Below are 25,441 nucleotides of genomic sequence, written 5' to 3'. Positions count from 1 at the left end.
GAAAATTTTCATATTGATATCCCGGTTTTAAGGGATTGTAACTCATTGAATATGAAACCAAAATTGACAAAATTATAGTCTTAAATTATGTACAAACTTTAAGCTACACTTTGGAATAAACTGCATGTCAATATGACTTTAAACGAATGAGATATGCATGTGTTAATATTTTCACAGAATACAAAGTACAAAAACAAATAGCTGAAAAGCTGAAAATTTTTAGTTTTGATATCCCGACTTCGAAGACTGTAATTCATTGAATATGAAACCAAAAATGACAAAATTATAGTCTAAACTCATATGCAAACTGTAAACTATAAGTTGGAAAAAATCACATGTCAATCCGACTTCAAACGAATTAGATATGCCTGTTTTAAAACTTTCACAAAATACAAAAAATTTGAAAAACTAAAAACTTTCAGCTTTGATATCTCGACTTTGGGGAACTGTAATTCAGTGAATATAAAACTAAAAATGACAAATTTATAGTCTATAATTATGTACAAACTCTAAACTACACGTTGGAAAAAACAACATGTCAATCGGAGTTGAAACGAATGAGATATACATCTTTTAAACGTTTCACAAAAACCAGTTCCGACCCTAAAAGTGGTTCCGGTTCCTAACACCGGTTCCGTTTTTCAGACCCGGTTTACCTGGACCCGATGGACCCAAACCCGGATTACCCGGAACCCGGATAAAGCCAATTTTTAAACCCGGAACCAGAACCGGTTCTATATATTTCGGTTCTAACGATTTCGGTTCCGGTCTGGTTTTCCAGTTCTAAATCTCATCCCTACTAAGAAGCGATTTTCAGAGGTTTTTGAATGCCAAACACAGATTCGAAGAACAAGATTTGATTCTTATTTTCGTTTAGTAAGATTTATCAATTAAGTTTGTTTTTACCTCTTGTAATTCGTTTTTAGCCATGTAATGCTGAAAAACCTTAGATTTCAGTTTCACAAACGACTCGACTTTTGTGCAAGTAATCATTAGGCACACTTTTTTTATTGTGTTCAGTGTTTAGTTTGATCAGTTTTACGCTTAATTAAATGTTTGATTTTAATTCAGTTTTTTTTGGCCACTTTAATTGTTAATGAATCACTTCAGTTATCTGATTTGTTTAGATATGTAATTGTCTTTATTAATCAGTAAAAGTAACGAGTATTAGATTAATTTTGTGTTAGGGTTAACTTTAATATAAATTTATCAAACAAGTCTTTACGCTACCGAGCTTGTGAGAAGTATTTGACTTTACTGGAAAATTTACACTGTATCTAATGCTACTTTTCTAAATTAATTAAGAGATTATTTGGTTAATTCAGTAAAAAGTAAGGTTTAATTCATCTCACCTTCGCTCTATTTCAACCGGCACCAGGTCTATTTCATCTCCACCCTCTGCTAACTGTCTCAGGCTTATTATATTACCGCATAAGTCTGGGATGTAATATTCCTCATCAAGTTTGCATTGAATCCCATCATTACACTGAAATACAAATGAGACATTTCCTTCTATACGAACTTTTGCTTCATTTTCAAACTTCACATATCTTTGAATTGACTCATTCAGATTCCTGAACTTGCACTTATCTCCAGTCATGTGATTACTAGCCCCTGTGTTAAGGTACCACATACATGACTGGTTGAAGGTGTTTCCTTGTGATCTTAACTGTGGGATCACACTTTCTTCGTTTAGAAACACTTCAACATGTTCGATGGTTGAAAAAATCAAAGCAGGTTCATTGTCATGATGGTCTTGTATTAAATTGTTTTCTTGATTTCTTTCTCTTCTTGGATTCTTGCACTAAGCTGCATAGTGTCCAAACTCCTGACAATTATAACATTGGATTCCACTCGTCTTGACTACTAGATTCTTGATGATTCCCTTCCTTTTGATGGTATGAACCCCCTTTACCACGACCACCACGACCACCATTTCTTCCTTTGCCTATGCCCCGACCACGTGAGCCTCCAAAACCACCTCTAATCGATTTTTGCTTGGTTTCTCCCCCTGTTTTCTTCTTGTTCCTCTCTGACCATTCCTTATGAGTCAAGAGAAGTTTTCTTTCATCATTCTCTCTATGACCTTTCATCCTCTCTTTGTGGGCCTTCCGTTTTCCAATCACTTCCGTGACTGACATTGTTTCTAAGTCCCCAAATTGCTCCAGTGTAGAGGAAATTTGAAGAAACTTAGATGGCACAACACTTAGCAGATTCTTCACCATATAGGATACTTCAATGGTATCTCCTAGAGTGCGCAAAGTACTCACTGTGTTGATCACCTTCACAACAAACTCATCAACACCTTCCGATTCCTTCATACTCAATTCCTCAAATTCAGTTTTCAACGTTTGGATTCTTGCAGCCTTTACTCTTTTTGCTCCCACAAACATTGTTTTTAATGCTTCCCAGACTTCTTTTGTTGTTTTCTTCTCAGCCAAAGATAGTATAAGGTCTTCTGTTATTCCTTGATAGATGGCTGCAAGTGCCATCTTATCCTTCTTCACTTCTACCACTGTGTTTGATGTCATGGGTTCCACTGCATCCCACACTCCCTGGGCTTGCATGAAGACCCTCATTTTGATAACCCAAGCAGAGTAATTACTTCTTGATAGCATCAGATAATAATGGAGAGTGACCAAGCCTTCATTTCCACCATTGCCATTGTTTCCTGTCATTTATTTGCGTGGTTGATACTTTGGCATGCACCAGGTTGTGCTCTGATACCAAGTGTTAGCCTTTTTTCAGGAGTGACAAGGACTTTATACCAAATTGAGAGACAGGGGATAGGAAAGTAATGCTTCACAGGGGACAAAAATGTGATTGTGACAGGGAAGGGTAAAACTAGAATATATGCAACTTTAATAATCTAAACAGGGAACAAAGAAACACATATCACATGTGAAGAGTCAAGAGTATTTGAGGCAAAGTGGTCCTTTTATTCACTGAACAACAAGGAAAATAAGCTAGAGGATACACAAAAACTACGTACATTTGCCTTTCTATATATATATAAACTAGGAACTTTGCAGAAAAATAGGAAACTAACTACCTACTTGCTAAAGACCAGGAATTATCTACCACATGATCTTGATTTATTCAAAGGTAAAGAAAACTAAGTAATTCTAATTTAAACGTGCATGAATTAACTGGACTCTGAATTATCTCAACAAAGTGATCATAGAAGTGAATCCATAGAAGAACAAACACTACATTTTTTACAATCTTGGATTTTTGGAGCTTCAAAATTTAACTTTATTGACTTTTGAAGTAATTGATCCATGGAGGAATTATTCATATATGCTTAGGATTTAAAGATAAAACCTATGCTCTGCTTTAGAATTCGTATAATCTCGCCTAACATACTATATTATTAATTGATTTGTCATCAGTCAATGGTTTCTTATATGAACATAAAATATCTTTTTTCCTTTAACCTACGTTTAGTTAGATTGTAATATAGTGTTAAACACATAATTTGAATATCTTATAATACTTGTAACATAAATTTGTATGGAAAATATAATTATATGGACGTTGATGAGTTCAAAATGATATTAACGTCATTGTTTTGTGGCAAATAATTGGTTATAGAAGACTTTGATCATTATTTTTATGGAAGTTAATGATGTTTATTTCTTATTCATAATTTCAACCAAGAAATTTTCAGATTTTTAATGAAAGGGTTAAATACTCGAAATAAAAAAAATTAAGACTTTTTCATAAACTGACCAAATAACACGATGTTTCTGAAGGTAACCGGGTAAAAATGGCTATATTGAATATTTTATCTGATTATCGGGGTTTTTTGTAAACGAAATAAAATTTGGGACTTTTTGCCTAAAGTTGACCAAAATATTGAGATTTTTCTAAAGATTTCCCAATTACTTTTGTATAAATTTTATTAGTTTATATTTATTTTAAAACTAAAAATTGAATGGGTTGAATGATTTGTGAAATATACAATTTCTATGCGTTGTGAGTTAGAAATATGGAAGATAGAGGACAGAGAAAAGTTGATGTGGTGTTGATGTGACAATATGTTGAGAGAGAACTCCCTTCACCTTTAGACTATTAGGTATGAGCCCGTTAACAATGATGTTATCATACCATTAAGAGGAGAGAGATAAAGTGGGATAACATGTGTAACCAATCAATTCTTCCGTTCAATGTCATAAAGCCAACGCTCTTTACCATAACATGAAGGAGAAGGTGTTCATGGTATTATAATAACGGTATGACATGCATAGGATTTTGACATCCCTTAAAGGGCCCATACCCAATACTTTTAGGAACCACATGGTTACTATTTTCTACATACCATCCTAAACAATTACTACACACACCAAGTTCTCAAGCACTATCATAAAAGAAGAATCGGAAGAAGATGGAGACTCGATGGCTGGCAGCAGGTCCGACGGAAGAAGAAACACGAGAGGAGCTATGGGAAGGAATTCGATGTCAACGGGAGAGCCGTCACTTACTACGTTCAATATTTTCCCCCTGATTGGGATGAATCGGCGTTGTGGAAGACTTTCAATAGATATGGGGCTGTGGTTGATGTGTATGTCGCCAGGAAGCTGAACCGACTCAACAGAAGATTTGGTTTCGTCCGCTTCCTTAGGGTCCAGGACATAAGAGCATTTGAAGCGCGCCTGAACGAGATCCTCATCGGTGCCAAAAAGATTCGTATGAATGTAGCCAAGTTCGATAGGAAAGGTCAAGAAACTAGGGGCGATATCCCTGAATTGAAAAGTAAGCTGACGACCCCACACGAAACTGCTCCCATCCATACGAGTGTTGACCACGAGATAGTTAGGTCTTATGCTGATGCGGTGAAAGATCCTCCTCCCACCCGGTATAATGGGTCGCCTGATGGCACAAAGGCAGAGTATAGAAGCAAGATTAGCGCCAATCCATATGAGAAGTGTATCAGAATGATCTCTGCAGAAGGGTCAAAGGAATGCATGAACAGTACGTTGGTTGGAGAAACTGAAAACTTTCAGGCCCTCATGAATGTCAAGGCTTTTCCGGAAGTTGAAGGCTGCCCTACAATCCAACTGAGGTACTTAGGGGGTTTAAAGATGCTTCGCGATTTTGAAAATGTTGAGGAAAAAAATGATTTCCTGGTAAAAGGGGAAGCCATTTGGAAGCCATGGTTCAAATCCCTCACAAACTGGTCTATGGAGTGTAAGTACAATGAACGAATTGCCTCAATAATTATTCAAGGGGTACCTCAACATGCATGGTGTGAGGAAGCTTTCAGCACTATCGCTAAGCTTTGGGGATCAGTGGTTATTCCAGAAGAATGCCCAACATACTCTCCAAATCTAGCCTTTGGGCGAGTAGGCATTCTCACCTCCCATCCGGGACTAATTAGCTCCTCTATTCCCGTTTTTGTTGATGGGATTCATTTCGAGATTAACGTTATGGAAGATATTTTTGAATCTATTAAGCTTATCCCTGTGCCTGGCATCAAATGATTTCCACTATTCCAAATGGAACTAGTGGGAAGATGGTGGTCATGAGGACGGCTGCGCAGCACAGTCGGAGGATGGCCTGAAGTCGCCGGTCTCATCTGCGGTGTATTCTCATCGGAGTCAGAACTGGGAATATGAGGAGACGCAAACATGCGAGAAAATTCCAATTCCCGAGGGGCAACATAATGTCGACAATTACTTCGGTCAAAAGAATGGAGACGAACCGGCTCGGGTATCTCTAAGTGGCGACCTGTCCCCACTTTCCAATATAAGATCGGGCTTTGAGGGGGTAAACTCTATTAGTGGGCTCCAAAGGCCCACAAAGTCATTGGACCTTAACTTTATGCCCTGCAACTCTAATTCCATCCTGGCCCATGACTAGAGACCCTCTCTTATAGAGTTATCCCCATCCTCTTCGAGAACGCCAATTGCCCTAGCTGGAGGTCAACCTCAAGACAAAGCCCAAGACTCAGCGATGCCTCATCATATCAGGAGTGCCCCCTCCCAGTTGGTTCAAGAAGATTCTGACTCTACTTCCATGGAGCTGCTCAAGACGATTGAAGTAGGGGAAAGAGTGGGATTCAGGGTTAAAGACTGGGCAGATCAACTTAAAACCATGATTAAAAAACGTGGAGTAGTGATCGTGGACCAATGAATATCTTCTCCAATAACATATGTGGTGTTGGGTGTAAAGTAAAAAGAAATTGGGTCAAAGAGTCTAGAACCCAAAATCGTTCTTTTTTGGTCGGCCTTCAAGAAACGAAATCACTTGAAGTAAAAGGACGTCTGGACAGACAATTATGGGGAGATTCAAATTTCTAGTGTGATGTGGTCGATCCAGTTGGGGCTTCTGGAGGAATCGCGTCCCTATGGGACCCTACTCTTTTCGCTATCTCTGAATCGATTAAAGGTGATGGATTTCTAGCTATAAAAGGTGTGTGGCTCCGCCTAAAGAAGATCTGTTGTTTCGTAAATGTATACGCCCCCAAGATCCGATTAAGAAGAGGGTACTATGGAATAATCTCCATAATCTCGTGAGCTCTAATTTAGAATGCCACTGGTTCGTTTTTGGTGACTTTAATGTTGTTAGACTCCCAGAAGAAAGGCTTGGCTCGACTTTCTGCCCCAGTAACGCCTACCACTTTAATAAGTTCATCCACTTGGCGGGTTTAATCAAAATCAAAATGGGAGGGCGCCGGTTTACCTATATGAACCGATCTGGTAACAAGCACAACAAGCTGGATCGTTTCCTAGTAACTGCAAATCTTCTTGACCCGTGGCCTCTCCTAAATGTTACAACGTTGCCCAGGATTCACTCGGATCATTGTGCTATAATCTTATCGTCTGGTCTTCTTGATTTTGGGTCATACCCCTTCCGCTTTTTTAATTCATGGATGGTCGAACCGGGGTTTGATCGCATTGTGAATCAAGGTTGGGTTGCCCAATCTAAACCTGGTTGCCGACTTCACTTATCCCCTCTTTCCATCACTGCAGGAAAACTTCAAAATCTTAAGGATCACCTTAAGAGATGGCGAAAGGAGTTATTGGAGATGAGAAGAAAGGAGGTTGCTGAATTATCTAACCTTATTAATGCCATTGATCTTCATGCAGAGTCCCATCCGATTGACGATGAGCTGCTGCAGCAAAGGCAAAATGCTCACCAAAAAATTTTGATTGCTGAATCCTCAAGAGTAGCAGACCTAAAACAAAAATCTAGAGTTAAATGGGCGCTAGATGGGGACGAGAATAGTGGGTTCTTCCACGGAATCATAAACAAGCACCATCGGGATAAAAGAATAAATGGCCTTAAGATAAATGGATTTTGGATCACAGATCCTTCATCGATAAAACATGTAGTAGTCAACCACTTTCGGGAGAGGTTTTCGGAGCCTATGAGGTTGAGACCAGGATTTATTAGCTCTAAGTTTAAAAAGTTATCTCCACAAACGGCTTCGCTCCTTGAGCAACCGTTTTCCTTGGATGAAATAAAGTCGGCTATTTGGGCATGTGGTTCAGACAAAGCTCCTGGCCCGGACGGATTCTCCTTTGCGTTCCTTAAGAAGCATTGGGACATTGTTGGCAGTGATTTTTACTTTGCTGTAAAGCATTTTGAAATGACTGGCACCATTGATAAGGGGTGCAACTCATCTTTCATTACCCTGGTCCCCAAAATTCGGGACCCCAACACCATTGGGGATTTTCGTCCCATCAGCTTAATCGGATGTTTGTATAAAACCATAGCGAAGGTACTAGCTGAAAGATTAAAAAATGTAGTTCATTTGGTGGTGAGCCCGAACCAGACAGCCTTCATAAAAGATCGATCCATTCTCGACGGCCCCCTCATCCTAAATGAAGTAATCGCATGGTTAAAAAAGAATAAAAAGAAGGCGCTCGCTTTTAAGGTTGACTTTGAAAAGGCTTTCAATAGCCTAAGTTGGGGTTATCTTGACTCGATTCTCGAACAGATGAATTTTGGCTCTAAATGGAGGTCATGGATCTACGGGTGCCTCTCCTCAGCGAGGATCTCAGTATTAATCAATGGGGCTGCTACCTCAGAGTTCAATATGGAGCATGGAATTAGGCAGGGCGACCCCCCTGTCGCCTTTTTTATTTATCATTGCAGCAGAAGGGCTGCATATTGCCCTGGAAGAAGGAAAAGAAGCGGGAATCTTTGAAGGAATAAATCTTTCAAGGCAGGGTCCAAACATATCTCACCTCCAGTATGCCGATGACGCAATCTTCTTAGGCTCATGGTCGATTGAAAACGCAAGAAATCTGATTCGTATCCTTCGTTGCTTTGAGTTGGCTTCCGGTCTCAAAATTAACATGTTAAAAAGTAAAATATATGGGTTTGGTGTCCAAGTATGTGAACTGGAGCTGGTGGCCTGATGTTTAAATTGCTCCATTGGTACCCTACCTTTTATCTATCTTGGCCTCCCGTTGGGTGCACCCATGGCTAGAGCTGCGTATTGGAATCCTCTAATTGAGAAATTTCAGGCAAAGCTTTCAAAATGGAAGTCAGCCACTTTGTCATTTGGGGGTCGGCTGACATTATGTAAGGCGGTCCTGGGCAGCCTTGGTACTTTCTACTTCTCTTTGTTCAAGGCTCCTAGTAAAGTGATTAAAGCGCTTGAGAAGATTAGAATGAGGTTCTTTTGGGGCGGAGATATGGAAAAAAGAAAGATTACGTGGATTGCATGGGACAAAATCTCAGCATCTAAAGAAAGGGGCGGGCTGGGCATTGGCAACTTGAAAGCCCAAAACATTGCAATGCTAGGGAAGTGGTGGTGGCGTTTCAAGGCAAACCCGAATAGTACATGGGCTGTTGTAATAAAATCAATTTATGGCGACGACGGTGGTTTTAGTAGACCTTCGGTAGCTAGAAGGAAAAGCGGGTGTTGGGGTGTAATTGCAAACCTCCCTAAGTACCTTGAAAAGGATGATATCTCATTTGCAAGCCATTTTAAGTTGGTAAGCAATGTAAATGCTCCCGGATCATTGAAGTGGAAATGGGACCTAGAGCCATCGGGTATCTATTCGGTATCTTCTTTGAGATATTATATTGACATGGCCATTCTCCCCTGCTCTGCTGAGAAGTGGCAGTGGAACCTGCTAATCCCTGGGAAGATAAATATCCTAGCTTGGCAAATCATCCACGGGAGACTCCCAACAATGGTAAATCTGTCAAAAATTGGTGTCACAACATCCACCCTATGCAAAATCTGTGGTGAAGCTCCAGAGACCGAGAACCATCTTTTTACTCAATGCGGAATAACAAAAGATCTATGGCAAAGATTATCTGGCTGGTGGCGGCTATTGGATCCAAATGTACGTACGATTGGGGATCTCCTTAATTGCAAAAATCTGTTGCAAGGCCACAAGAGGTTGTCAAACATTCATGAAGGTATCATGTTAGTATTTTTATGGGTGGTTTGGAGTTTCCGGAACTTGAAAGCGCACGCCTCAGCTGTTAAATTAATATCAGTGCTGGCTTATGAGGTTCAATCTTTCTCAATGTTCTGGTTCAATGCGAGGAATAGAAAGGCTGTCCCCCTTAGATGGAACGATTGGTGCTGCGATCCCGTTCTTGAGTGCTACTCTAGAATGTAGTTATTCTCCGTATGTGTTTTGTTTTTGTTTTGTTCCTTGTCTTTCTTGTTTATGTTTCCTCCAAAAACTTCTGTACCTCCTAGCCTCTGGCTAGTTTTCTTTTTTTGTTAATGCCAACTTGCCGTTCAAAAAAAAAAAATTACTACACACACCAACCTAGTTTTAGGTATAAAGTTTTATGAAATCTAAACTATAGACCAATTTTAATTGGGAGTGACTTTTTTGCTATACGACTTTATTTTTTTTTTAAATTTGTATCTTACATTTTTTTTGTTGACCATTAACCCATTTTTTTAATATCATAATTCATATTCTCTCTCTCTCTCTCTCTCTCCACTATTATAACTATTTTTTACATAAATAAATAAATTTATTTTTCAATTGTTTTAATAAAGTATTTTTATACAAAATATATCTATTAGTTATTTGGTTTATCCTTGTTATAATATAAAATGAAAATAAAATATAAATAAGAAAAAAAGTATGCAGTTAAGAACGATGCAAAACAAATAAAAAAAATCTTTTTTGATTGCGATATATATATATATATATATATATATATATATATATATATATATATATATATATATATATATATATATATATATATATATATATATATATATATATATATATATATATATATACTAGTTTTTAAATATGAAATGAAAATAAAATATAACTAAATTTTTTTTAAAAAAAAGTGTGCGAAACAAAATATGAGTTATTTGGTTTTTTCTATTTATCTTATTAAAAATAAGTTTAAAATCAATAATATTAATATAATCAATTAATTTATTAATAAAAAGGATATCAATTATTTAATAATATATTTTAACTTCTCGTAACATTTTAATGTCTATAAGAATTTCAAAAACATAATCAAATAAATATATATATATATATATATATATATATATATATATATATATATATATATATATATATATATATATATATATTATACTTTCAAAAAAATGTAATGAATAATACTTAGAGTAGATGTAATAGATATACTCCCTCCGTCCCAAAATTATAGTCCATCTTTCCTTTTTGGTTTGTCCCAAAATAATAGTCCACTTCTAAAAATAAATAATATTTTTACCAAAATACCATTCATTATTAGTTAACCAACTAAGCATTTAATGAAACATTAAATACAAAGTAAGAACAAAACTGTCATTTTATTAAATAGCGTTAATAGTAATTAATGTTTTTTTTCATCTGTATGTTTTTTGTCTGTGGACAATAATATTGGGACGGAGGGAGTAATTGATAGATTGGTTTATTTTAAAATCACCCGGATGTGGTCCCCCAGTCTAGTTGATGTGGTCCCCAGTCTAGTTGATGAGCGAGAGTGGTGTTGTCCCTAATTTAGTTAGCACTAAGATAGTGAGGTGTACCTATTATGTGTCATGGTAAGGTGTTAATTGCTAAATATACAAAAACATAAATAAAATTTTGGGTTCAAATATACAAAAAACATTAATAAAACGTTGGGTTTTTTCACATAAAAATGGTTTTGTGGTAAAACGTTAAAAATTGACAATTTTTAGTGCTTTTATATATTGTCCCATAAAATGAAACCAGAAGCGCCCTACTTTTAGGTATTGCATATTTGCATTACGAAATACAGATGGAGTAAAAGCGAGTCAACTGGTTCATGCTAAATACAGAAAGAGAAACGCAAATAACGTCGACCCCAAAATCACAGAAAAATTCGGAAGCACATTCATTAAATCTATACATATAAAGAAACAAACGAAAGAAATATGTAAAAAGAGAAAAAAAATTCAAGAAACAGCAACGGTAATCGGTGGTCGATTGTGGTTGGCAGGGACAACAAGGGCGCCGAGAACGAAACGAAAACGTAAAAAAGATGTGGAAAAAGGCTTCCGAAGCGTTTAAAGACTTTAGCAGTCTATGCGTAGTGAATCTTGCTCCTCGATCATCGCTTCCGAATCCTGACATTGAAGCTGCGGTGATAAAAGCCACCAGCCATAATGACTCCCACATTGATTACCACAGCGCACAGCGCATATTTGCATGGATACGTGTTTCTAGCCATTACGCTCGGCCAGTAATGTCGGCGATTTCCACCAGAATGGAAAAGACCCGAAGCTGGACGGTGGCCTTGAAAGGGCTCATGCTTTTGCATGGCGTACTCAGTTGCAAAGTCCCTGCCGTTCAAAAGATCGGCCGGTTACCGTTTAATCTCTCGAATTATAGAGATCGGAACCCTAATTGTTCTCACCACGAAGAGTTCATTCGTGCTTATTATAAGTTTCTTGATAAAAAATCATCGTTCTTGTTCAACCATTCGCAGGAACGGAAAGATCAAGGAAGGACCAGAAGGGGAAAGGAAACCAAAGAGAAGCCGAAACAATCTTCCATGATGAAAGATCTTGTTTGGCTGGAAAATCTTCAAGAATTGCTCGATATATTGCTTAAGATCAAACCGCAGAAAGAAACGATGATGAATGTTTTGGTTCTTGAAGTAATGGATTGCATTATGATCGAGATCTTCGACATTTACATTCGCATTTGTAATGGAATTGCCGGGGTTCTTGTGAGGATATACTCCGCGGCGACATCGGAAGCCGGAAGGGCGTTATCCATTCTGCAAAAAGCAGCAGTTCAAGGCGAGGAATTGTCTCGATATGTCCAGTTCTCCAAGGATTTCGGGGTTCTCAAAGCATCGGAATGCCCCAAGATCGTGAATATTCGCCCAGAAGATATTCGAGCGCTCGAGCAAGTAATAAATAGTGATGCATTCCAACAGAGATCCGAACAGTCGAGTCCAAAAGAAGAGGATAAATTGATGATGTCCGAGGAGGATAAAGATGACGATGCGCCAAACGATTCTACAAGCGATTCGGAAACCACAATCACCGACGATTCCGAGGATTTCGACCAAGAACAGGAGAAGAGGAACTAGGATCGAGATGTTATCAGTCCGGTTTCACCTCCTGTTGACGCAGGAATCGATTCTTTTGCTTCTGAACACAATATGGAATCCGATGTAGCCTCTGGTCCTGGGTGTAATTTATCGATTGACGCAAAATAAATGAATGAAACTATTATACGAATAATCATTAACCATGCTAAAATAAACTTTAAACACGACGTAATATGGTAGGTGTAAGATTGGAGTTACTTGGCTCATGAAGACAAGCGATGCATATGGACATATGGTCTAAAACAACAAGTTCAAACTTGAGCCCTTAAGACGCGAACTAAAATGCTTTGATCGATGTTGGCATATGAAATGATTGACGGATCTCAACATGGAACGTTGTTCTAATACTATATAAATATATTGGATTAATTTGTTGTTATTGTATATATATGGTGATAATTAATGGTTTGTCCATATCACAAAAATGACCATCCAAATTAACTAAGAATATCCACAATGCATTAAACTTATTAGAGTTGAATGGATTGATACATCATCATTTTAATTACTTACTATACAACTTTACATTAATTTTTCTACAATGCATTGAACTCAATAGAGTTAAATCGAATATATATTTAATAGTTAAAAGGTTTCTTTTTTCCATTGAAGAGTTCAATGGACATTAAACTCCATATCCATTGAATGTCGATATGACATCTCACATTGGTAGAGTTTAATCCATTGAATGTCAATTAGGCATGCCACTTCATTCAACTCTTCCATTTAACTATGCATTGTGGAGACTTTAAAGAATAGTTTCCAAAATGAAGACATTAAATGCTCATTTACACCCAGAGGAGTGAAACAACAACGAGCCAACAAAGAGAATGGGAGGTGTTCTCGGCAAACACTGTCCCTATTTCATAATGATAAGTTTTGTCCCTCTTCAACATGTTTTTGCCGTTCAGCAAAGAGGAAGAACGTATGGTTGAGGTGGAGCTCACTCCCCCAGCCTTAGAACATGCATAATTTTGTGTCAGGGGTACTATTTTGGATTTTGTATTTTAGTTTTTACCTATATTGAATTTACTATTTTGGATTTTGTATTTTAGTTTTTACCTTTATTGAATTGTGATAATTTTTACTTTTAAAACAATTATTTTGGGTTGATTTACTGATATACTAGATGTGGAATAGATATATGAATAGAAGGAAAAGGAATCCATACACCAATATATAAAACACTAACCATTCATTAATATTATAAACTTGAAATCATGAAATTCGTATGGAACATTTTTTCCACCTCAATCGAAGCCTGATTTCAAAGATAGCAAATCGAACACCATAGAATTATGATGTTTTACCCTCAACATCAAAAGTGATATCTCTTATCCACCATTCTACCTCTTTGATTTCATTTTTTTTTTTGTTTTTATATGCTACTTTCTCTCTTCAATTTGTTGCATAACAATTTATTGTGTTGATATTGGAGGCCTACTTACCTAGCTTTTCATCATCTTCTTCATGGGCTTATAACATTCTTCATGACATCTGTAACGCCCGTAGATCCAGGCTAGTCAATTTAGAGATAATAGGGGTCGAAAACGACTTTTCGACAAAGATTATTTAGAATAAATAATCTTAACCAAGTTTTATAATATGTCTCAAGGGTTCCGTACATATGAAGAACGCCGAAATCCGAGTTATAACGAAGAAGTTATGGCCCGTCGAAGTTTTACGGCAAAACTGACACGACATGGAGAGACGTAAATAGTGAATTTTTGATAAATGACTTTTTAGCCTTATCGATCCAAATAAAAGTTGTAGCATATGTTAAACCGAGAACATACAAAAAAATAACGCCCAAATCTGACTTCGTATGAGGAAGTTATGAATTTTCTAAGATTTGGCAAAACAGTGCACGACCTGAAACTCGAATTTTAGTTCGATCGGTTTTTCGCCTACGCGACCTAAATGAGAATTCAAGATCTCATTAATAGGAACTCAACGGTAAAAAGACAGACGAAAACAGAGTCTGTATGTAGAAGTTATGAATTTTACGCGGACATTTAACAGTATAATCTCCTCGTACTGTTAAATTTAAGATCGGTCAAGAATTAGCCGATGGAGTCAAAATGAAAGTTGTAGATCTTATTTTTACCTACGCATGGATATAAAGAACGTCAAAAACGGAGGTCGTATGTGAAAGTTACAGATTTTAGAAGTCGGAAGTGTGTTGTGCGAAAATGGGTGATGTGGCACAATCTTGGCCATTGCTTTCTCCCCAAGTCTTGCTACTAGATGGTAACATGTGACATCAAGTTCAGCAATTTTCACCCTATAAATAGAACCTCTCCCACCCTTATTTTCTTCACTCCTTTCCCATTATTTCTTCTCTTTACTCTCTCTGTAGAACCTCTCTTTAGCCCTGAAACCCCCCGAAAAGGCTAGGGAACCTCCCTAGCACAAGGTGGAAGCCCCGGAGTGCTTGGCGGCTCCGAGCAAAAGAGCTTTTCAGCTCGGGAACGCTGCTCCAAGCAAAGCCCGGTTTTCTATAAAACCCGTTGTAAGTGAGCTACGCTTACGCTATTTTTAATATAGTTTTTATTTAATTATAGTAACGTTATTAGGAACTTATAATAAGTAATTGAGCTATTATTATGGGTGATATAAGTATTGTTTAACGCTTATATAATAGTAATAATAGCTAGACTATTAATTAGTCTCAACGAATAATAGACTAAACTCTAGTGGTAATAATACTAGGTTTCGTCGAAGGAAATTATTTTTAAGGAGCGAAGCGCTGTCTGAGTTCGGAATCACCACCTTTTCAAGTGAGTGCATAGTCCCTTTCATGAACATGATTTTAATACAAGTATCGATTGAAGTATTAAATATATGTTTATGTGCGAATTATTTGATGTTGCCTGAGATACTTGTTAAAGAACATACCTGATTATATATGCTGATTTAGGATAAAGAGTAAACCTAAATTAATTATGAGGAATATTGGGTAGTGTTTTCTTATGAGTACGAGTGAATTATACTCAGAGAATAAAACCTTAGTATATGTCATTGATTCGGGAGCATGTATTAGAAATATTCATTGTCCCTAGTCTAAGAGCATGGATTAGACATAATCATTCATCATTAATCCGAGAGTACGGATTAGTCATTCGTCCCTAGTCCGAGAGTATGGATTAGGTAAAGTCGTTCATTTCTGATCCGGGAGTATGGATTAGGTAAAACGGCTAATCTTAGGTCCTAGAGTATGGATAGTATCGTTGTGATGATCGACGGGGTGGGATAAGAGTTGTTTATGTATATGGTGAAATTGTATATTTTGTGAGTTTTAAACTATATATATGGTATAACATTGTGGGATTGAAATCCCTATGTACTCACCAGGTTTCCCAACCTGACCCACTCAGTTTATTTCTATCACATTTGTTGATATGAAGTCACATTACACTGATAGATTAAGGAGATATAAATCACTAGTGATAAAGAATGTAAGTTCTATTTATGCTTATGTTTATGTATTGACGATGACATCCCAAATGTTTTAAAATGAATAAAAATACTTTTCTTTAGAAGTGCTTTGATAACGTATTTATCATGTTTTACTGGGAACAAATTCCGCAACATTTTTATTAAAAGAGGTACTATGATTTTTATAAAGCATAAACAAAATCGGTCTTTTCTGGCCGTGAAAACGGGGATGTCACAACATCCTACATCTTCTAGTACCAATGCTCGCTGCAAACTGTGAAATCATAAAAGCTTAAGTTAGGTGAGTCCTATATGGGATTAATGTATTTGTCAGATAGGATTTTGGTGAAATCACGGATATATGAGTTTGATGCATGTGATTTATGTTGATGTTAGGTGAAATCATAAATGATCCAAGTTAGACGGGTGTTAGGCATGATTTATTTTGGTGTTAAGTAGGAGTTAGGTGAAATCATAAAATGAGTTAGGTGGGTGTTAGATGGAGTTACCTCTCCTAAGATATTATAAATAGGAAGTGTATAAATTTATTTAATCACACTTATAAAGAACTCTCTCTACTCCAACTTCCGCATATTGGAAAACGTTCCCTCTAAAATTTAATCACCTTCAAGCTCATTTGACTAAGGCAGGTATTGTAACATCACCCTATGGTATGTATCACAATATTGTCCGCTTTTGGGTCTCGACATGGAAACTTCCTAGGAGGTCACCCATCCCTGAATTGATCTCGCTCGGACATACTTAACTACAAAGTTCTTATGAGATTTGCTGCCATCACGGCTTTAAAACGCGCTGTGACAAGGAAGGTATCTACACTATAATGTCCCAAAACTCAGAACATAAAATTTTAACTTTTCAAAAACAACAATTCAATTCATAATGTTTAAAAACCCATTGTTTCAAAAGTGTTTTCCAATAATCAGAGTGTCCGAAAATCCAGATATCATAAAACTGAAGTGATGAGATTTTAAAACCTTTAAATCTATGAAGATCGATTAGATCTCAAACAGGAAAATAAATATAAAACGTATGAACACGAAAATAAGAGCGAGACAAGTATGAATCAAACGTGTCGAATGATTAAACAAAATCCTCAGAAGAGCTCGATTAAGAACATCAACTGTAGAGGATTGGTAGGTTACAAGAACGATTAAAGAAACCTGTAATGCTATCGTTAAGCTCTAGAATAATCGCTAAAATCGTTATTAATCCTTTTGCTAATATGCATGCAAGCATATACTTATATATTAAACATAATAGACTCACGGTTGGACAGGCCCAAACCGGAGTACAAAATAAATAAACTATCGAGCCCAACGACGCAACACTTCAAAATAATCTTCACCCCAACAATCTCCCCCTTTGCGTCACTTGGAGCGAGACCTTCACTTGTTACTTGGGCCAGCAGCTGAAGCAGGTACCTTCTTCTTCACAGTGTTAAACAGACATTTGGTGAGCGAGAGAATCGTCTGTCTAAACCGGATGTACCATTGAATCATATCGTTGAAGTGCTTGATGTCATCAACTGAATTCTCTTTACACCTCTTGATGATTGATAACACGTGCTCCAGACAAGCAGTGGTGTAAAGGTGTTTGTCAGCTTAAGCAAAGAGACATTTCTGTCCTTCTGCTCTAGTGAACATAACCGAGTTGCATCTCGGGTCAATCTTGCCCATTTGCATTTGGTTGAGATCACTGGCCGATCCCACAGGAGCTATCTTCGGTTTCTTCTTGAAGACTGTGGCAACCTCCTGATCCATTAAGGCAACCTCCATGATGTAGCAGGCTAACATCCTTTTGATATGGTCTATAATAGGACCATATTCGGCTTCATCAGTCAAAAGGATATTATACAGGACAATCCAATCATGAGGATTTAAGTTCGGTAGATCTGCCAGGGAGATAAGATGAGCAGTTCTTGCAGATCCCCGAATCACCTTGAACCGAACGTTTATAAAACGACCTTCGGTGTAAGGCTTCAGTACCCGAACGTTCACAATCTTCTGGGCGCTCCAAGTTAGGTACTGAGGACGAGCAGCCGCCAGATAGAAGTCGATGAGCTCCCTGTCAAGCTCAGCGTTCGGATGAGGGACTTCAAAGATGTTTGAGAAGGCATGGAAGATAAACGCCTTTCGAGTCAGCGACATATCGAACTGCGAGTCGACAGTATTATTGCAGTCGAATGAGATAACCGGCTCGAGCCATAATATGCTGGGAGTGTCTATGGCCTCTTTAAACATTCTCTCCTAAGTCCATGCAGGGAATAGAGTCTTCCTGCTCTCGAGGAGATCGTGGGCTTCCTTTTGCTTGCGTTCGGCTTCTTCAGCCTCTCGCGCCACACGATTTACATCTTCATCCACATTGCGACTGTTCTTTCGTTTCAACATGTCAGCAATGGTCTCCCTGTCTTCATCTTCATCTTCATCTTCTTCCTCAGCTATGTTTTTCCCTTTGTCCTTCACACCCGAACCCGAAGCTTGACCAGTCGGAGGTGGTTCGGTTGTGTGAGTAGCTTTGGAGGAAGGAGGTGGTTTCGATCCGTTCTTCTTCTCATCTCCCCCTTGTTTCGGAATGGACACGAAACTCGGAAGGCCTTCGATTTTGCTGAGAAGGTCCATGGCCGGAGAGAGCTTTTCAGCGAGGGTTCGCCTCACCGAATGGTTTAGGATCGGATCATGTGCTTCCATGATGTTGGATAAGGCAGCGTGTACATCCGAAACACATGTCTTGATGACCTCCCTTTCGGATCGAAGAGCTTCAAGTTGTTGTTGTGAGTTTGAAAGCTGCGTACTCTTGATCTTGAGGACGGTTGTTTTGCTCGCCAGAACGTCCATCAAAGAGTTTTCAGCCGCAAGATCCTCTTGTAGCTTAGCAAGGCATTCATCGATGGAGGCACGAAGGGCCGAGTTGTCGTCGCTTATGGTTTGGCGAAGGGCAGTGAACGAAGTCAACTCCGTTGAGACGAACTTTGCCAATTGCTGAACAATCGGTTCCAAAGTTGTCTTGGTGGAATCCGCACTCTCTTGCAATGACTTCAGCAAAGAAGAGGCGTCTGAGAATAGTTTATCGACTTTTTCGGTCGCAGCCTCACAGGCTTTGGTTGAGGCTTCAATGGCAGCAGTGGCTGAGGCTACCGAATCATGTTGAGCCCTGGAGAAGGCATCAACGAGCTTCTGAAGAGCAGCTTCAGATAGAGATGACTGTTGGTTGGAAGAAGAGGCAAGAAGTAGATCAACCTTCTCGTGGAGCTCTTTAAGATGCTTCTTTGTCACTGGAGCATCATCCTCTTCGTCACTCTGAACCTGAAACGGACTATAGTAGACCGAATCGAAGTTCATGTGTTCACCACCAAGGTAAGGGTTTTCTCCATCAGAGGCATTTTCTGGAGATGGAGGGGGTGGTGAAGCTGGGGGTGTTGTGGTTGGGGTATGTTGAGGTTGAGTATTGGGTGGGGTAGTTTTGGGTGGTGGTTGAGTGTGGGTAGGTTCGGTTGTATGGGTTTCGGTTTGTGGTGGTTCGGTTACGGGTGGGGTATCGGTTACTGGTGGTGTTTCAGTTGCAGTTGTGAAAATGGGTGGTGGTATAGGGAAAGATGTTTGTGGAAGAGTGGTAGTGGGGATTATGGTCGGAATGGAAGTAGGAATGGTTGGAGGAGGTGAAGGAACTGGTGAATTATGAATATCCATCTCTGGGGTAGGAGACCGTGGTGGGGTGTTGCCTCGTTGTGGGGTTTCGCCTCCTTGAGAGCCGTCCGAACCCGAACTCTCGTGCTCTGAGTCACTCGAAGAAGAGGGAATAACAAGCTTTCGTTTCTGTTGAGTCTTCCTCCTCTTCGGTTGCGGGGACTGTGCGGCCTTTGTCTGTTTCCTCTTCTTGGGAGAAGGACCCTTCGGAGCTTTGGTCGCTTGCTTCCCTTTGTCAGCCTTTTTGCCCCTGTTCACCGGTTTGTCTGCATCGTGGATAGACCTGAGCATATCCGGTGTCAGTTCCCTAGGACCAGTTGGCCTGAATTCCTTGATCGTCCGAATCAACCTGCTGTCAGAGGGCACGCCGCCATACATTGTCTCCGGGATGGAGCCAATGAACGAAAATTTAGATGCATCTGAGACGATGATCTTCTTGGTATGAAACATACCAACAGAAGACATCGATGCACCGGCAGCAGTGGGAATGTCGAACTTGTCCATCGCCCATTTTGTAATCAAAATCCAGAACCGGGCCAACGACACCTCAGAGTGTCGTGATGATGAAGAAAGGCTCTGAATGAGCTGTTGCCATAGGACCAACCCATAGTCCAGGTTAATCCCGTTGTAGACCGCGTACATGATCGACAGGAAGAGGCGACTGGCACCGTCGGATCCTGAACTCCGTTCCGACAAGCCCTTGAATAGGACGGTAAACAAGCCGTTCCACTGTGGCGGCAGGCAGGACTTTTTGAACTTAGCGACGGAGGTGAGGACCTCCGTGTACCCCATGTTGTAAAACATGTTAAATAGATGCCCAACCGGAATCGTCTCCGGATTTATTCTCGATGGGTCAACAGCCAACCCAAGCATGGTGCATAAGCGTTGTCGAGAAACTGATGTCTTGTGGTCTGCAATTTCGAAGAACACCCGTTCGACTGCTTTGTCGTAATAAGCAGTCGCATAAACCTGCGATAGGGCCACCATTGGCACAGATTCAATCCTTGAGAGAGCTGGAGCTAGTTGGGAGTACTTCAAGCATTCAATAATCGACGACATGTAGGAGTCGTAAGCCAGAGGGTTAAGATCAATCACCAGACATTGTTGTGGACGGATGGGTAGGATTTGTGAAGTAGCATGGACGGAAGATGATTCAGCCATTGTTGAGGATTGAAGAAGATGATGAACAGTAAAGCTTTTGGGAGTTTTTGCTCTGTAGAAAATCCGGAAGCAGTAAAAAGGTAAATGAGAGTGTATACTGCCTTTTATAGTGAGGGATTGGAGAGAGAAAAATCGTTTCATATCTTCTATGCGATGATCACGTAGGAGAGAGAGTGTCAGAATCCTAGGATCATGCCACCCAACAAGCGCCGTTTCAGAAGAAAACCGGTTCAAATCCTCACGCGCCTTTAAATGCCAGAAGGATGTCGCTTGGATTTCGCACACGCGTCCATAATGTCAGGAAAAGTATGGGCGTTTCAAATTCACACGCGCCCCCTTTTTACCGTCGTTTGAATTTTAATCCGTTTAACTCCCGCCGAGTCAGCAACCTTTCGTCTTATCTTTTTAAATGGCATCTTTTGAATTAAATACCCACGTGGATTGTTTTTGACCACAACTTCATAATTAACCACCAAGAATAATACAACCTGTAAAAATTAGGAACGAAATTTTGGAAAATCAAAGATTGTCGTGCAAAAGAGTGTAAAAGAAAAAGAAATAAAGCAACTCTTTTAAGGATTTACTGTGATGTCAATAATGACATGAAACTGATGATCCCGGGCACGAATCTCTTCCTTCAAGGTCAAGAGAGACCTTAAAGTGTTAATGTGGATTCCTGTTGAATTACGATCAATCATTTATTAAGAAATGTTGAAAGGCTTCTTTTAATTAGGCTACTTGAGGGTGACTTTCCCTTCGATGCAACACTTCTAATCTTGAAATAAGAAAGAAAGGGATCAAAGTACTTGTGAGACCAGTGTAGTCTATTGAACAAGTAGGTAGGAATTTATTTTAAAGTGGGTTGGAAAAATATAAAATCTCAGAAAAAAATAAAAAACTGGATCCCGAGGGAAGAAATGTTATGGTGTTTAACAATTTCATAGGGATCACACAAAATAAAATTTGAGATTTCATGAAGGTACATTCATCAATTCATTGGTGAAAACTTGAGCAAATTAATTGTTCACCGTCAATTCATTAGGTATTGAATTTTGGGTTTCACTTAGCTCGTAGTTGCACGAAACTAAGATCATAAACACAGATGTTGTGTAACCATAAACCTCAGTGGTAATTTATGAGAGTCTCAAGGGTTACGTTGATGAAACGAATGTAATGGAGAAGTGTAATAGAGATGGTGTAAGAAGATAGTAGTACCTCTGCTGTGAAAATAAGGACCAAGCAGGAAATTCTTAACTCATGTGAGAACGATTAGAATAAATGTGTTAGCCTTATTGGGAAGACAAGGTTTGTCTATACCTGGTCATGAAGGCTATTATTCAAAATTTTATGAGGCTTGGGACACATATAGCAGCATGCTTCTAGGGACACTTAAGTAATTCATCAAATATATCCCCATAAACGAACGAACACATAATGAAAATAAAAGAGAAAAATATTTTTGGTGTTTTTGAGATTTATATTTAATAAAAAAGTAAGTAAGAAAAAAAATAAGACTTAAAAAAAACTTGAAGAAAAAAAAATGAAAAACCGAACCCGAATGTTCGGTTGGTTTTGGTTCCTGAAAATTTTGAAAAACCGAACCCGAGCGTTCGGTTGGTTTCGGTTTAACAAAATTTTAAAAAACCGAACCCGAACCTTCGGTTGGTTTCGGTTTTGGAAAACTTTGAGAAACCAATGGATTTAGACAAGCAATTGGAAAATACTTTTAATATTAAGAAAAACAAATTTTGTACAAGAAATATACAACCAAGTAAAACTACCTTTGAAGTAAAGAGCGAGTCAGATGGTGTAACCGAACCCGAACGTTCGGTTGGTTTCGCTTCTTACGTTTGAGGTTGAGAGGTAGTGTGAGGTACTGACTCTGATTCCATCATACCTAGCCCTTGCAATATTCTATTGAATGATGTTTCAGGAAGAGCTTTGGTAAAGACGTCAGCCAGTTGATCAGTGGTTCTTACAAAGTGAACTTCGACGTTTCCATCTTCCACGTGATCTTTGATAAAGTGATACCTCAGTGCTATGTGTTTGGTTTTAGAGTGTTGCACTGGGTTATGACAGATCCTAATTGCACTTTCAGAGTCACAATATAGTGGGATCTTCTTCATATTGAGTCCATAGTCTCGAAGTTGACTCTGGATCCAAATCACTTGTGATGTGCAGGATGCAGCGACAATGTATTCCGCTTCGGTAGTAGACAACGACACACACGTTTGTTTCTTGGATTGCCAGCTGACCAACTTCCCGTCAAGGAATTGACAGCCACCAGTTGTGCTTTTTCTGTCGAGTCCACATCCTCCAAGGTCAGCATCAGAATAGGCTTGAACGAAGAAGCCTGAATTGGATGGATACCATAGACCTAAGGAGGCAGTTCGCTTCAGATAGCGTAAGATATTCTTCACTGCAAGCATGTGAGGTTCGCGTGGGTTTGCCTGAAATCGAGCACAATAACACACAGAAAACATGATGTCAGGCCTGCTAGCAGTAAGATACATTAGTGAGCCTATCATTTGACGATAGAGCGTGATATCGACAGCCGGTTTGTCTAGGGATGGAGTTAGCTTGGTGCCGAATGCCATTGGGAATTTGACTTTGGAGTCTCCCATCATACCAAACTTTGCTAGGAGAGTCTTCGTGTAAGCTTCCTGATTGATAAAGATGCCTTCGGGTCCCTGTCTAATATTTAAACCAAGGAAAAAGTTAATAGGACCCATTGAGCTCATTTCAAACTTAGTCTCCATCAGCTTTCTGAATTCAGCTGTTAGGCTGGGATTCGTTGAGCCAAAGATGATGTCATCGACATAAATTTGAACTATCATAAGGTGGTTACCTTCCCTTTTGCGAAAGAAGGTTGGGTCAACCAAACCTTGTTTGAATTTAGACATCTTTAAAAATTTTGTTAGCGTTTCATACCAGGCTCTCGGAGCTTGTTTAAGGCCATAGACAGCTTTATCCAGAATGTAGCAATGATTTGGATATTTTTCGTTCACGAACCCAGGAGGTTGCTCCACATACACAGTTTCTTCGAGTTCTCCATTGCTTGAACCCAATCAGAGTGATCGAGGGCAGTGTTAACTGTCTTCGGTTCAACTTTTGATACGAATGAGTTAAACATACAAAATTCAACCTTTGAAAATAAGGATGTCTGTTTTGCCTTTAGTTGTGATCGGGTCAGAACCTTCTCAGATACATCACCAAGTACTTGAGAGATAGGATGATCTCTGGTCCATTTGGTAAGAGGAGGGTAATTTAGATCAAAGGTTGGGTCTAGTTCAGCATTGATCATTTCTTCTGGCTCAGATTGGCTATCGTAATCAAGCGTCATATCATCATGCTCCACCTCAATTGATGAGCTTTGAGAAACTTGAGGTTCAGGGGTTTCTTGTGGTGCTGGACTTTCAGGCGTTGAAGCGCCTTCGGTTGGAGAGGCACCTTCGGTTGCATTTGTAGAGCTTAGCTCCCCCTCGACTTGCGAGCTTGGCTCCCCCTCGACATTTGAGCTTGGCTCCCCCTCGACTGAAGCATTGTTAGATGGAGGGTCATCAGTAGTCGATCCTCCTTCATGCATTTTCCTTACAGCATCTTCGACAATCCGCTTCATGTGATCAACCTTGTTGTCTGCTGCACCTGCTTCTGAGAGAGAGGCTTTCTCTGGTTCGTCAAAGAGCTCTAGAAATTTATCGTATAAGTTAGCGATCGAGACTGTGACTTGGCCAGTTTGAGGAAAGATTTCCCAAGCGGTATTTTCTTTGGCCTGCAACTTTTTGACATAGCTGTCGTCAAAGGTCACATAGTATGTCTCTTCAATTTTTCTTGAACGCTTGTTTAGGACCCTGTACGCCTTGGATGTGAGAGAGTAGCCCAGAAAGATTCCCTCGTCGGCTTTGACATCGAACTTGTTGCGGTGTTCTTTAGAGTTAAAGATGAAACACCGTGAGCCGAACACATGGAAAAATTTCACATTGGGCTTTCTGTTGTTTAAAATCTCATAAGGTGTGAGCGTGAATCGCTTGTTGAGATAGGACCTGTTCTGTGTAAAACAAGCAGCAGAAATAGCATCAGCCCAAAAATAAAGAGGTAAGGAAGCGAAACTTAGCATAGTTCGGGCAGCTTCACACAAAGATCGGTTTCGTCTTTCGACAATTCCGTTCTGTTGTGGTGTGTAGGGAGCTGAGAAGTTGTGACTAATTCCCTTTTTTGCAAGAAATTCTTCAAACTCCCTGTTCTTGAATTCAAGACCATTGTCGCTTCTGATGTTGCAAACGACCTTCTTGAGCTGTACTTCAATTTGCTTGATGAACACTTTCAGCTTATGAGTCGCTTCAGATTTGAGCTTTAGAAAGAACACCCATGTAAATCGTGAAAAGTCATCAACAATAACAAGAATATACTTGCTACCACCGATGCTTTCGATAGATGAAGGACCACACAAATCAATATGAAGTAATTCGAGTGGTTCAACAACTTTTGTGTTAATTATAGATGGGTGACTTTGACGACTCTGCTTCCCCATTTCGCATGCAGCGCACAAGTGATCTCTATCGAACTTGAGCAATGGAAGACCCCTAACA

The 25,441-nt window shown here is 39.2% G+C and overlaps 2 protein-coding genes and 1 pseudogene across 2 annotated transcripts; all 3 read left to right on the top strand.

Moving 5' to 3' along the window:
* Positions 1-4,200: 4,200 nt before the first annotated feature.
* On the top strand, positions 4,201-5,483 carry LOC145066865 (uncharacterized). The gene is made up of 2 exons (XM_079014118.1): positions 4,201-4,221; positions 4,293-5,483. The coding sequence occupies exons 1-2, from the start codon at positions 4,201-4,203 to the stop codon at positions 5,481-5,483; spliced, it is 1,212 nt and encodes a 403-aa protein (XP_078870244.1).
* Positions 5,484-8,432: 2,949 nt separating this feature from the next.
* LOC145066864 (uncharacterized) lies at positions 8,433-9,590 on the top strand. Its single transcript, XM_079014117.1, has one exon. The coding sequence runs from the start codon at positions 8,433-8,435 to the stop codon at positions 9,588-9,590; it is 1,158 nt and encodes a 385-aa protein (XP_078870243.1).
* Positions 9,591-11,294: 1,704 nt separating this feature from the next.
* LOC145071121 (putative clathrin assembly protein At1g25240 pseudogene) lies at positions 11,295-12,683 on the top strand (annotated as a pseudogene).
* Positions 12,684-25,441: the final 12,758 nt, after the last annotated feature.

The sequence above is a fragment of the Lactuca serriola genome, chromosome 8 (genome assembly GCF_051521515.1).
Source record: "Lactuca serriola cultivar US96UC23 chromosome 8, Lser_US96UC23_V15, whole genome shotgun sequence".
Taxonomy (NCBI): domain Eukaryota; kingdom Viridiplantae; phylum Streptophyta; class Magnoliopsida; order Asterales; family Asteraceae; genus Lactuca; species Lactuca serriola.
This window is presented reverse-complemented; position numbering and strand designations above follow the sequence as displayed.

Coding starts and splice junctions, on each gene's coding strand:
- LOC145066865 (XM_079014118.1), top strand. CDS start 4,201: ATGAAGGAGAAGGTGTTCATG. Junction 4,222..4,292: donor TGAAGGAGAAGGTGTTCATG/GTATTATAATAA, acceptor CAATACTTTTAG/GAACCACATGGTTACTATTT.
- LOC145066864 (XM_079014117.1), top strand. CDS start 8,433: ATGGCTAGAGCTGCGTATTGGAATCCTCTAATTGAGAAATTTCAGGCA.